Genomic DNA, 14,787 nt, shown 5'->3' on the forward strand with positions numbered 1-14,787 from the left:
AGATGTATTTGATTATGTATGATCAGACTTAGGATTCAGCACGGGTGATGATGCTCGTTTCAGTAGCTCCACCCTTACTGTGATTTGTATCAGGTTTCTTTCAGTCTCATAGACCCATCGGTCTTCCAAAGACTCTAATAAAATTTCTTTCTTTCTGCCTGAGACTTTCATAGAGTGCCATAACAGCCCAGATAACCTCCTGATCATAACCCAAGTCTTGCAAATGCCTGATGAAGCAGGCTCTAGGAACTATGTCAAGGGCTTTGCAGAAATCCATAAAGCAATAATAAACCCTCCTTTGTGCCCTCGCCTCCTCAATAGGTGCCCACAATGTTCAAAAAAAGAAAATCCATTAATTAGTTGCCGCGAGCGTTGAAAGAAGATAGATATTAAGGTAAGGTTGAGGTGTTAATTGGCGGCGATTAAAGTATGCTTGTAAATTAATGCCTCTTGATTAATCTGTCCGCTCATGACTTCTTCGGAAGCAGCTGCAGCTCTCGATTCTTCTGGCACTTGCAGCTCGATTCTTCTGGCACCTGCAACTTCTCGAGAAGCTTCTGCGCACCACTAGATAGACCAGCCCCCCTAGGGCAGGAGGGCAAAGAGGAAGAGAGGAGGAGGGGAGATCGAGCGAGGAGATGGAGCGGGGAGCGAAGAGCTGTAGGAGTGAGAGGCAAGGGATCAGAGATGGCGGGAGTGATTAAGCGCAGCCCTATGATACGCTTGCGATAAGTGTCACGAATTGAGCTCAGGGATCGACTAATTAATTAGATTTTCGAGAGGGAGTGAATAGGAGCAATTGAATAGTAATATATCTGAGCGTGAGAATGCGATCCATGGTCCCATGATCATGTCGGAACCCGGCATGTCCATATGCTCTAAGCCCCCGCATCTCTGCGAATCGAGTGACTGATGCATAAATCTTGGACATGACATGTCTGATCATAATGGTCCTGTAGTTCCCCGGTTCATGGGATCCCCTGCCTTGTGGATAGGTGAGATAGTGTTAAGAGTCTAAGTACGTGGGAAGCCAAGCCAAATAGCCTCATTAAAGAACTTTGCTAGGATCGGGGCAAGGATGTTAATCCCATATGCAATGAATTCAGTGCATAGACCCTCATGATCTTTCGCTCGGCTGTTATGAAGCTTCATCACAGCGTCCTCGACACCCCCCTTAGTGAAGAGTGTACAGGAAGTAGGACGAGGTATGTGTGAAAGGTCAGGAGCGGGTTGATTCAGTCTGTCATATAATGTACGTGCATAATCATACCAAACTTTAGTGTCGGTGAGAGTGAAGGGGACCGTCTCTCTAGAAATCTCCACCAAAAGTCTTTAGAGTTGTCACTAAACAAAGTGCTCAGTAATTCCTCCTCGTTTCGGCAGATAAATTCATGTTTCTTCCTACGAACCAATTGACGGTACTCACATATCGTGTCAGGTTCGGTAGGAAGATTATGTTTGTTTTCGAATCTGAGTTGGTGGCGCAAAGCCTTACACTCATTGTCATACCAACTGTTGTAAGGGACGGTCCCAAGTGGTGGTGGGCGAGTAGAGAAAGTAGTGTGAGGGAAGGCGTGAAGTGCAGCCTCATGGAGTGAATGGGTGATCAGGGCAGCGCGATTCTCTAGTAGGGGTATGAAGTCAATATATGTAATGAGTGTATAAAGGCGTGCTGAGTACCTAGGTGAAAGACTACGGGCGAAATGTATGTCGTGATAAGTGCTATGGGTGATCGGAGGAGTGAAGGGTGCTGCGAGGCGGGGTGTGGAGATACGAAAGAGAAGAGATAGGTGTGGTCAGCCCTAGGAGGTAGTGGTGCCTTGGTGATGCGTGAGGCAAAGCCCATGATGTAGTCAACAACATTGGAGCCCCCTCCATGAGGAAAGCATGTAAAACCACCCAAGGATGGCCATCTGTCAAGACCATTATAAATAATGAGATCATGCATCCTCCCGAGATCTAGCAATGCCTGCCCCCATAAGATGTGACAGGGGCTTGCCTGTCCGCTAAGACTCGCAACAAACCTGCATCCTCTAGGTCAATGTCTGGCAAGGAGTGATACTTGACGTGCCCCTGTCCTTGCGTTGAAGTCCCTAACCAAGAGGACTTCCTTGCGTCTCTGTATTTTACTTTGGTTGATGGTATTGACCACCCAATACAGAGTAAGGGGAGATGACGAGTGATGGTTTGCCCTTGCCGGTCGCAAGCTGATTAAGAAGTCACTATCACACGGGAGGTGTTGGATAGTTGGACTTGCTCTTTGCAGTATTGCGGTGGAGGGGGGTTAGGTCTACTCTTCTGTGTTGGGTCTCACACCTCTTTGCTCTGAAGGGGGGTGTTGGAGATATCATAGTCAAAGAGTGTGTTGGTGTGAAGTGTTAGTGTGTAGTACTAGGTGATCTAGGACGTTGTGAATCTTGTGTGATCATGGGACTTATCCCATATGCACTAGGTGCTGTGTGTGAGTGCCACATGTCATCATGGGACTTATCCCATATGCACTAGGTGCTGTGTGTGAGTGAGTAGCCTACATAAGGCTTGTACTTCACTTGTCTTGTCATACTTGATGAATGAATGAAAGCCTTTGTCATGTCTTCATTTGAGCATTATTTCCTCACATCCTAACTCTCTCTCTCTCTATCTCCCTTCACCATGTTTCTAACAATTCTAACTCCCCTCTCAGCTAGGCCTATAGATGACTCTAGTGCCAATCTCAGTAGTCTCCCTCTAGGTAGAGCCCAAACCTTGTGGAGATAGGTGGCTTTTGGAAAGATGGCATCAACCTGGAGTGGTGTCATGCTGAACTTTGCAAGTATGATCTAATGGGGGACATAGGGTTTGCCCTGGATCATCCTGGAGCCCATCATCACTTGCAACCTTTCAAAGCGCTGCCACTCAGTCCCTGATAGATCACCTCCGTAGAAGGGTGCTGCATACATGGCCGTCGGTCTTACTAGTGTGTCGAATAGCCATCCCTTCGTCGGGGATCGTGAAAATGTGCCTAAAAGCATAATCTCTCTAGTCGATCGAGAGCTCCCTGTCCTCATGTAAGTCGTGCTTTGGCTTGCATGAGTCATAGTGAAGGATGGACCTACAAAGATTGTCCGTAAGTGTATGACTGTATAATCTCCACTGGCTCCCCTCGTGAAGAACCACACGTGAGGTGTTGAAAATTAGAACCTTGGTCTTCCCAAGGTTGACTGTTAGATCTCTCTCTCTGCAAAACTCCTCGAGAGCCTCTACGTGTCGTTGTAGGCCCACTGCTGAAGAAGATAGGAGGAGTATGCATATGACATACAGCAATGCATTTATCATCAGGTCAGCCAATAATGATCCTTCGCCTCCGAGGCGGTCAATGAAAGTCGTGTTCTCATCAATGGAAAGCCCAAATAATGTCGGTGAGAGAGGGTATCCATGTTTCACTCTTGTAGTGCTCTCAATCCAGTCCGATAGGTCTCCAAGGGCACACACTCTACATCTGACTGACTCATATAAGCTCATCACTGTCCATACCATGTCTCTTGGGATATGCATCTCCAGAAGTCATCTGATCATGAGAGAGAGAGAGAGAGAGAGAGAGAGAGAGAGAGAGAGAGTTTATTAAAGTCTTCAGAAGACCGATGGGTCTATGAGACTGTGAGAAACTTGATATAAGATAGGCTGAGAGGGTAGAGCTACCAAGTGAGAATCAACACCCAAACTACGTACTACATCATACATATCCATAAAGAATAAGAGTCATATCATCAAAGTACAAAGCAAAGCCGGCCCAATATCATGGAGGACCTAGCGACCGGTGGGATGGCCGTAGAATAAAATTAGAGAGAGAGATGAATGTCCTCAAGAGGCCTCACGGTCCTATGAGACAAAGCACAATTAAGAAGTACCTCATAGAAGCCGCAGTGGGCTGAAGCAAAGGGCTTGCTAAGGCCCTTGCTGAGTGCTAAGCTAATAATCTCAAAACTCAGACGTGCAAAGCTAGTGCTCCAAATACATATCCGGCCGCCATGGTGGCTCTCCAATGAGATGCAAAGATGTCTCGTATCTATGTTTGTTGAGCCGTCTCTCGCTGTGGTGGTGGCGGCGTGGTCTCCGTGATCTTTGTATCCGGTGGGCCATATCAAGAGTGACAGCTCAGCTTGGGCAGTCTCCTCTGAGTAGAGCAGCGATAGCTTGTATCTCTATTCGTTGCGTGCTGTGGTCAGCCTCTACATCCATGCGTGGTCTTTGTGTTGGTGGCTTCGCCGCTCAGTGCCGTCTCTTTTTGCTAATCCATGGTGCCATCATGTCGACTATTGCCTCCTCCTCTATCCCAATGTGTCCTAGGGCTGACTTGAAAGCATCATTAGGATGCACGTGTTATGATGACACTTGGGCATTGTAATGATGGCGTAATGAAATACAATACCCTCAATACGATGCAATACCTTCTTGGGCATCACAATGATGCGTCGTATTGATGGGATCATTATGATGCCTTCAATATGATGTATCATATAACGATGGCATTCTAATATTACAATGGCATCGTAATGATTATGATGCCTTCAATACGATGTATCATATAACAATGGCATCGTAATGATGCAATGATGTCATTATTACGATGGCATCTTAATGATGTCATGTGGCCATCGTAATAATGTCTAATTGCCATCATTATATCATCACTACAATGTAGAAGTCGGTGACGTGTCACTGTGCTGGATCTTTCTTTTATGGTACTGTCAGCTCCTATTGTTTGATCTGTTGCAATAAGGTCTCTGTGTGCCACCTCATCTCCATGAAATAGAGGCCAATGCAGACTTGGTCATGGAAGTGGATCAGCCGGGAGAGTGGCTTGAACCCAAAAGAGGCAGTGGCACCGTCCTTGGGTCTCATAGTAGACGGGGCAAGTGCATAGGAAGTACTCCTCTGTCTCCATCTCTGCCAATGTGCATAGCCTGTAGATCTGCTGCTCTCTAGGTGATGACCTGGTGCCTTTTACGCTGGCTCTTTGGTTCAATGACCTCCTGTCATTGCATACCACCCACTTTCCCGTCTCCTTGGCTTCTATGACCCTCTTTATGCCTTCTTTTCTTTGTTCGATTTACATAAGGGTGATTGCCTCACTGATGTAAACATCGTGAGCATCTTCGAGTTTGCTGATAAGAGGCTTTGGTGTGAATCATCTTGCCCTACCCTCCATGTATTCTTAATTTGTGTTCCGACAATTCCAAACTTGGCATTTAGGAAATCCTTGGCGTCTTAATGGAGCTGATCGTATCCTCGTTTCGCCCAATTATTGTCAGGTTCAAAGATTTCTGCCTCCTATTTTTCTCCTCAAAAGTTTATTGAATTACCTTTCAGGGTTTATGTTTGTTTACCACATCCGACCATGTTTTGGCCTCTTTGTCATGCAGCAGCCATGCTGTCCCGTTTCGGCATCTATTTCGGCCCCCATTTTTTCGGAACCCTTGACTTACCCCTGAGCTTTCTGCAATTCCTTTAAACTCTTTTCCAGATCTACATTTTGTTGTTACAAACAGTTGAGTCTCTAAATCAAGTGTCCTGACCCATCCCTTTTGCATTTCTTCCATCTTCACCTCGGTGGTTTGAGGTTGGAAGTTTGCTGTTCTACGTTTCTTTAGAGCCGCACATTTTCTTCCCCTATGGCATCCCATGTCTCCATGAGGATGATCATCCTTTCCATGCACAAGGTGATACAATCATTCATTCTATTACTGCAGTCCTGGACTGATGAGGTATTTTCCTCGGGTTTGGGTGCAAGCTTGAATGCATCATCAGGTGCCTTGATGGCCCCATTCCATTGGGCCAACCTTACATCCTGCAGATGGACAAGGTACTCTCAGAATTGCAAAAAGCGAGGACAAAAAAGCATATTTACCTCACTATTTTTGAGTGAAAAATAGATCAGGGTCAAACTGCGGACAGAAATTCACCTTCTGTCACCTTCCAAATCAGACTTGCAGCTGTACATGACCCATCATCATGCCAGGTTATTACATCAATAGCCAGCCTTATCTGTGGCTGTTTTGGCAGCCTATGCCGTTGTCCACACATCATCTTCTCCATCAAATTAGTAGATGGCAGGACATTTGATACCATATTTTTCCTATGGTATTACATGTTATTTCTTTTCATTTACAGGCCTTACAATAGAGCATCTAACCCTTGTGAGTGTCCATAGGGTCAAGCATTGATTCGCCAGCACTCTCTCTCAACAATGTCTAAGCTCTAGACTATTGCTTCGGTCCAATTTACTATCTTTGGAGAGCATCTATGCTAGATTCAAAGTCTTTGGAGAGCATTTGAAGAGCATCTATGTTAGATTCAAAATTATCAATTGATGTGGTAGACTCCTCCAACGTGCGCACGTACCATTTGGAAGTCTCTCCTTTCTCGCTGGAAGTGTTTGTCATAGTGGCCCCAGTGCTTTGGAACTTCAACGAATTCTTGTGGTTCTTCCTCTTTTTCTTCGTCCTTGGAGTGCTGCAAGAGTAGAGGCAAGAGGTTTCTTTGAAAAAAAAGAGTAGAGGCAAGAGGTAGGAACTTGTTGCAAACAAAGTTCCAAGCCAAGCAGTGACAGTGGTCTCATCATATATGTACTTTGGGGTTCTACTGTCATTACCGTGGGACCAGCTAAGCTTACCAAGGGGTGGGCATTGCTCACAAGGCTAGAGCATCCATGATTCAAAGCACAATTACAAGAACCTTAGGTGAAGCTTTAACTATTTGACTCAATCAGATCAACTGTCCTTACCATGGGACCTGCTAAGCTTAGCAAGGGGTGTGCATTGCTCACGAGGCTAGAACATCAGTTATTCCAAACACAATTACAAGACCCTCAGATGGAGCTTTACCTATTTGACCCCAATCACTAATGAGGGTAATCTGGAGTGTCTATAGACCAGGATGCTACATCATCTTATATTAAATAAGGCCACACTTTTGTAGTTCATGCATGTAGAGTTTGGATATCACATACTCTACTTCGATGTGGCCTTTTAGGTTCTCACATATTTGCAGAGGCTCAATACAATAGACTTGAGTAGATTTTCAGGGGTGGCAGTGTCTGCCTTAGTACAGGTAGTGCAGGCAGACTGCACGGATTATATGATTGTGCTTGACCATAGGTCATTAGATTTCCTAACCATACGCTTATCCAGGCAAGAAGTGAACAAGATCAGTAGTTTAGTCTTATTGAAAGTGTACAACTCGAGGACCAAGCAGCAGTTGTATGGAGATCACCTTTGTTTAGTGGAGGATGGCTTCATATATTGACCAGCCTACATATGGGTATACATGCAGATTGCCTACCGGTCAAAATAATTAATTTATGGATAACAAAGAGAAAATCTTTAGTAGTAAGTAAATGATTAGTATGGAGTCTTGTCATGACCGAGACAGGATGAGGAGCGATCTCATGTGATGGCAGATAGTGCTTGTGTCTGATGGTCAAAAGGTGGAGGCAGAGGACCACTAGATTTTTTAATGCCTAGCTCTAGTCCTTCCATTGCCTCTTTAGAGAGGGTTTCAGGCCTATGAATTCATTTAATATAGAGATCCCTTTTCTCTTGATATATTTGTGATCATGAGGTATACCAAAATGAAACGCCGAGGCTTACCGGAATTTTGTTTCACCCTAAACTGTCTTTGAATCATAACGTATAAATGTAGTTTCAAGTACAAAACCCTCAAAGGAAGAGCTGGCCAATGATCTACTAGCAGTATGACACAATCCATGGTCAATCCAAGTCTGCGTTCTAGACTCTTCTTACACACAAGGTGTTAAAGGCACAGGTCCTATACTCATGGCACGGACTCACTTTAATGCTTAGGCATCCTGGTGGATCTGTACCAATTGTAATAACAAATCCTACGGCAGTCCTCTCGTTCTCATCCAAGGGAATTCATTGATTTCAGATTTTGCCCTATCCCAGGGACCATGCCATTACCATTATCCATGCATACATGCAAAAGTCTCTATTGGCTGTGGTCTCCTAGCTTGCTCTAGCAGATGCTTCCCATGGATGCTTTTGTGCTGTAGGACTCGTACATTATTTATTAAATTGTCTTAGCTAAGATATCCTGCCAATACAGCCCTGATAATTGACAGCACAGATGGTGTGTCGACGTGTCCTTTTTAATTAAACATTCTGAGCATTTGTGATTAGAGTAATTAATGCTTGTTGGAATGAGCATTTCATATTCTTCTTAGACGTAATCCTTATGTAATGACAGGGAACAGAAAATACATTGATTAGTAAATTGCCCTAAACTATATTTATGCGTTTAATTCTGCCAATATACAGCCCTAGTAATTGAGAGTTCAGGCAAGGTGTACGCTTTCTTTGGGCATTTGTGAAAGTATTTCATACAATAAGAGTATTTGATGTTTGCTGAATGAACAGTTCATGTCTTACGTGATGACAAGGACATGGGTCATCTGGCTTGTTGTCATTATCCCTCTGTCTATTCATTTTTCTGTGCTTTGTTGTTCTGTGTCATCTGACTTGAAATGGTCTGGAACTTTGTTTGTGATGCAGATGAATACAGCTATATATGACAAAATTTTTGGATGTATACCCAATAACTCCATCCATTCCAGGTATTCTTGTGATTGACCCTACATGTAAAAAGATTCTTGCCATCTTGTGTGCATGATGAATTTATATCCTGATAAATTCTTTGATTGTGATCATTATGTCAGGACAGCATTGCGGCAAGCAGTAGCGAAGGAAAAGGAGAAAGTTGGTTTTACCACAATTGACTTGGGCATGGCAATTGAAGAGTCCCCAGAATATGCCAATGGATTTTCTTACAATCATTTGTCTATTAATGCAATTCAGGGGCTACTGGTGTGCTTCCCACTGCAATTCTTACAAGATGAAGATCTAAGGCCTGTATTTAAGGAAAGTGAGTACTATGCTTCAGCTCAAGTTTTCCATTAGGACAGTGATATACATGTCTAGTGTATCTTTAGCCCATTCTTTCCATTCTTTTGATCAAAGTCCAATACAAGCGGTGCTTCCTAAGGAAGGCTGACTTTGTCTTGGAGGTGAACTGTGAAAGTAATTATCTAGTGAACTTATAATTCCAATATTGGCAACATGGCCTCTGACGTATTAATCCTTTTCCTTTTGTCATGGGTTAAGTTTAGGTAGCTTTTATTTGAATCCATTTCTCTAATGCCAATATGTGTGAAGATCAGATGGGGAGCTTATGTACATTGTTCTTACATTTTGAACTAATTTATTCAAGCAAGAGCCACTCATAGTGAACCTTTAATGTAAGACATCAGCATTCTATTACAGAATTATACATAGTCCTGGAATTCAGAATTTTAAGACTGCAGGAATACCTTCAAACAAGCATTAGATTTAACATATCTAAGACACGGTAATGTTTTTTAAGAAAAGGATATTGACTTCAATCCTAACATAAATGGATTTCGTTCCATGAAGATCAAACCCTCATCAACAAGGTGAGTACAAGCAAACTCACAAGAACCAACCTCTTGGGAAGATTTAAGGTCATTACAGTAATCTTTGATGATTAAAGATAAAGGATTAATTATGGATGCGCTAAATAGAGATCCACTAATCGTATCCTTTTATGCTCAAGAATGTCTCTTACAACGTGGACAACTAAGATGGATACCAAAAACATATTGTTCAAGGAGATGCGTTTTAGGGTGTCTAGCCATGGAGTACGATGTCCGATGATAGATTTTGGTGCTCCAATTCTTAATGTGTTGTGCCATATGCATATAATAGTGAGTTGTGATGAGGCATAGATGAAGTCAGGATCATTTATTTTGAAAACGTGCCATGTGGTTGTATTGGACTTGTGAATCCTTTTTGGCCTTGCTAGGGATGGAGAAGTTTTTTGCTAATCGGGTTCATTGTTTAGAAGTTAGTTCATTTGGTCAAGTTGACCCTTTTAATGGCATGTTAATGGGTGTTTAATATTAGGATTAGTGTTAGTTTAGGCCATTGTAATGTGTTTTAGGTTTAGGCTTTTATCTTTTTGTGAGGATCCTAAATGATTTTGTCACTTTGTGTGGGTTAAGTTTTTGGCCTTATATGAGAGTTAGTGAATTATTTTGTCATTTAGCTTCTGACACCACCTTTATTAAAAGCATGTGAAACGAGGGCCTCTTGCTAAAATGGCCACGTCCCCACTCATATTTAATGGCCTATCCCCTCTTTCATATTTTTTCTCCTCTCTTTTCACTTATCTACCTTTTTTCATATTCATTTATCTTTACTTGCATTTTTCTTTTTCCTACCTACACCTTTGGTTTCCCTTTTATAATTAGTATTTATCCGAGCTACTTTATACTTTCTCTAAATGGGGACTTAGTGATTGTGCCACCTTGTTGAAAGAAAGGCCGTAGTGGTGACTTCAACATAGATACCTCTCAAAAATCACCACAATCAACAAATCTACAAACCATAATGGACTACTTTCGCTTTAACTTAGAATTCAAAGAACCACCAACTTACTCATTCACATAATGGAGAGACCATTTCATTGCATACATTTATGCATAATGTACACTAGCGCTTACACCTATAGATAGAGCCTTGGTAGGATTCCCACCTTGTTTTTTTGGGGGGAGGAGTGTCACTAACCGACTTTTGCTATTCGCATCCAAGTTTTCAATCTCACTTGATTGCATTTTCTTGCTTTAGATGTTCATTTAAACATGATCTCCCTTAGTTCCCTTGCCCCTTTCGATTTCCTCCTAGGGATATGTTTTTCTATTAAAGCCCAAAGTGGCCATAATCCTCTCTCTCTCTCTCTCTCTCTCTCTCTCTCTCTCTCTCTCTCTCTCACACACACACACACACACACACACACACTTTTTTTTTTTTGGGTAAAATCCAGTGTATTTATATTATCATAAATTTACAAGATGGGAAGTCTCCCACTCACTGACATGAGACTCAAAAAAAGAGCCCAATGGAAGAACTCAAAAACAGGTAGAGAACACTTCAAGGCTAGTGGCATCCAAGTCCCTTGCAGCAAAACTGTCATATAAGGATTGCTTGAGGGACATTCTAAAGAAAATATATGCCTGAGGAAAATGTTGACCCATCCTAGAATGCAGTCTCTGTGTCCAAATGGTCCGTAGTACCCAAAAGCGAGTCCAGTAAAAGAAGAGGAGTGGAGACATCTGAGATGAGAGGCATCCAAAGATCCAGAAGAGTTTCCCAAATCTGATAGAGGGAAACCGAAGCTGCAGCAAATGAGAAACATGAGTGATCAGTATGCGGGAGTGTGGGCAAGACCATAATAGGTGAGGAACTGTCTCGCAATGATGAGAGCAATGGGGACAGGAAGGGGAAGCAATGCGGCGTGCTGCCAATTTAACCCCAATGGAAAAGGCTCCCACTATACATCTCCAAAAGAAAAGCCTCTGTTTCAATGGCAATTTGGCTTTCCAGATTTTCATGAGTCGTGATTGCCACCAAGATAAAGGCCTATCCAAATTCCAAAGAGTGTTGGCATGCTTGTCAATCCATGGCGGTGGAAGAAGAAATCTGTAGACCTTCGAAGAGGTCAGATTGTGCATTGAGAGCGTATGGGTAGCCGGAGGTAAAGAAGTCAAATTCCAGTCCATTAATCTGTCCTGTGCAAACAGTGGAGGAACTGGAACAAATGGCTGCAACATAGCTGAAAGTGTTCTCCAAATGGACCTATGATGCAGGCCAAAGGAGAATGTCCTGCAAGCTTGTGGAAATGAAAGCATACAACCTTGTTGATCCACAACATCACCAACAAATTTGACGCCCAATTTCATGAGATTGTATGCTTTAATAGGTGCCTGTAGAGCGAGAGGCAATTCAAACACCTTGCTCCAATGGATGCTTTCCAATCGAAAAGAATTACCATGATGAGAAGAAGCACCTGTCCATTTTGCATATGAGAGAATTCTCTTCCAATCATGAATAAAAGCAGAAGAAACAGGGCAACCAGGAATTTTCCCCTGAAATGTGGACATGACTGCTTCCCAGTGATCTGTAATCCAATGCCCATATGCATGAGACGCCATGTTTCCACACATAGCTGCTAACATAATAGCCCATGGCTGTTTTTGCTGAAGAAAATCAGCAATCATAGTGCTCTTTCTTGCCAACATATGAACCTGGAGATTGAGAATATTCAGCCCCCCATGAGTCTTAGGTGAACAAATGGACTGCATAGGTAGTAGTCGCAAGGCCTTTTTATGAGATTTGCTTTTCCAAAATATCTCCATAGCCTGGGACATATAGGAAGCCAAATGCTTGAAAGACCAGGGAAGAAGAGGCAAATAAAATTGCACATATGCCATAATGATGGACTGTACTATCCGAAGTCAAACATGTAGAGGCCAAGTGGACAAATGCCAGTATTCCAGCTTCTTGTTAATCTTTTGAAGCACCCATTTGAGCTGTTGATGCGGGGTAATATTCCAGCCAATGGGGTAGCCTAGATGCCTGACAATAGTATGGGAAGAGATAATGTGGCCTGGCCAGAGAAGTGCATGCCAATCAGCTTCTTTCAAAGCTAGAAGTTTTGATTTCTGGAAATTGATGTGCAGTCCAGCAGCTATGCCAAAGTCGTTCAGCGTGTGCATTAAATGAGAAAGGTCACTTTGAGAATTCCTGGGCATAAAGTATGAATCATCAGCATATGCCTGTGCAAGAAATGACTGTGCCCTTGGGATTTGCAAGCCATGAAGCTGTCCTGTGTCTGCAAGATAGTCCATATGCAACAGTAACGGATGGGTAGAAATGGCATACAGTAAGGAACTGAGAGGGCAACCCTGTCTCACTGAGCGGGTCATAGTCCAGGTTCTTGACAACCCACCACCAAGCAAGCACTGCGCCGTGGCCTGAGAATAGAGCCAGTAGATGATGTGGACAAGCCGAGGGCCAAATCCCAATTTATGCATAGTCTGAGAGATAAAATCCCAATGGACTGTATCAAATGCTTTCGCAATGTCTACTTGCAGAATGAGAACATCTTGTTTAGAGTATTTGGCATACTCAATTGCAAGTAGGGCATTGGAGATATTGTCAGTGATCTGCCTTCTAGGGACAAACCCAGACTGCCTAGGATGAAGTCCTGCTTGCAAAGAGAAGCGAACCTGGAGGACAATCATTTTAGCAATGAGTTTGTAAATGACAGGCATGAGAGATATAGGCCGCCAATCAGCCATCGTCTCACATAACCTTTTTTTGGGAATCAATTTTACTAGGCCATGTTTCCAGGATGGAGGAAGAGATTGTTCTGCCCAAGCATGATTGATCATTAGAAGAAGAGTGTTCTTGAGATCACCCCAAAATGCACGGAAAAATTCAACAGTCAATCCATCCCAACCAGGAGAGCTGTTTTTGCGTAGATGACTCAAGGCATCATCCAGTTCACTAAGCATAAAAGGCTGCTCCAATGCATAGGCCTGTTCCCGAGACAATATGGGCTGGACATGCATGAGAAATTGAGACCTAGCTGCATTCACTTGCATCAAATGATCAGGCTGAAGAGAGAGGAGATGCTAAAAATGACTAGAACATTGCAATTCCAATTCTGATTTGGAAGTGGTCCAGGTACCATCATCTTTCTTGATCCTGCAAATATCCTCCTTTCTCCTATCAGCATGGAGACTTTTGAAAAAAGCTTTGGAGGAGCAGCCCTTATCTAAAAGGGGTTTCATGCGAGCTCGGATTTGCCACTTCTTTAATTTGCGAAGATCATTTTGGTGGATGATATGAACCGCATAGGCGCAAGAATCCTGTTCAGAAGGGGTAAGCTGCCTATGAGAACTGATTGCATCCATTTGCTGCTTGTGAGATTGAGCCCATTTCAACTTAAGCCTGAGGTTTCCCATGTAACTCCGTCCATCGTCTTGAATAACAGTCTGTAAGCGGAGAGCAAAACTGATCCATGCAAAATCCATATCTTCCTGAGCATGTAAAAGGAGGGGACGGACAGCCACTCTCACCATGTTCTGAAATTGTTGATGAAGCAAATAAGCACTATTAACATGGAGCAGGCGACGACCAAAAAAAGGCATATCATCTGTCAGACGTGCTATTGATAATGTCAAGCATACTGGAAAATGATCAGATAGCAAGAGTGAGTGATCAACCCGTAACGTACATGTAAAATCAGCATACTGCTGAGCATGGAGCAAGTACCATCTGTCAAGTCGAGCCCAGTAATGAGTAAAGGCATTGTGATGATATGTATAACCCATATCTGTGTCTCTTGTTGAGAGCCATAGATCTTCTGCATGCACAGATGAAAGCATATCTTCCCAATGTCGAAACTCAGTGGGGATCATGTGAGAGCGATGAGTAGTATTGTCTTGAGTGGCAGGCGAGTTGTTAAAGTCTCCACACAAGAAAGCATTGGACAGCCATGGATATTGTTGGAGAGAGGCCCACATTTGAGCTCTAGTCGCAGAAGTTTGTGAGGCATAAACAGATGCAATTTCATAGAGATCAACTTGCCAGGTGCACTTGATCACCATCCATCGACCCTGAGGGTCATTGTAAGCAACCGTGGGCTGTATATCATGTTTTACCAGCATGCAAACCCCTGAAAAGTGCATTGTGCCAGCATAAAAAATATCATAACCAGCATAGTGGCCTTGCTGGCCAACCAAGAAGTGTTGGTTGTGTTCCTGTAAAGAGATCACATCGGGATGCATTCTATGTACATAATGCCAAAAAAGTCTCCACTTATTGACATTGCAAAGACCCTAAACATTGTATGTGATGCAAGTAATTG

General features: G+C 43.1%; 1 protein-coding gene across 2 annotated transcripts in view; it reads left to right on the plus strand.

Annotated features, from left to right (window-relative positions):
* Positions 1-9,268, plus strand: part of PLDP1 (phospholipase D P1) — a 117,588-nt gene extending 108,320 nt beyond the window's left edge. For both annotated transcript variants that reach the window (XM_087380233.1, XM_087380234.1), the window contains exons 19-20: positions 8,550-8,611; positions 8,714-9,268. In XM_087380233.1, coding sequence (XP_087236359.1) covers positions 8,550-8,611; positions 8,714-8,954 — 303 coding nt within the window. In that variant the 3' untranslated portion in view covers positions 8,955-9,268. The remainder of the gene's footprint in view (positions 1-8,549; positions 8,612-8,713) is intronic.
* The last annotated feature ends 5,519 nt before the right edge of the window (positions 9,269-14,787 follow it).

This window comes from Dipteris shenzhenensis, chromosome 10 (assembly GCF_047967505.1).
Source record: "Dipteris shenzhenensis isolate YYH24624 ecotype China chromosome 10, Dip_SZ_1.0, whole genome shotgun sequence".
NCBI classification, from domain to species: Eukaryota; Viridiplantae; Streptophyta; class Polypodiopsida; order Gleicheniales; family Dipteridaceae; genus Dipteris; species Dipteris shenzhenensis.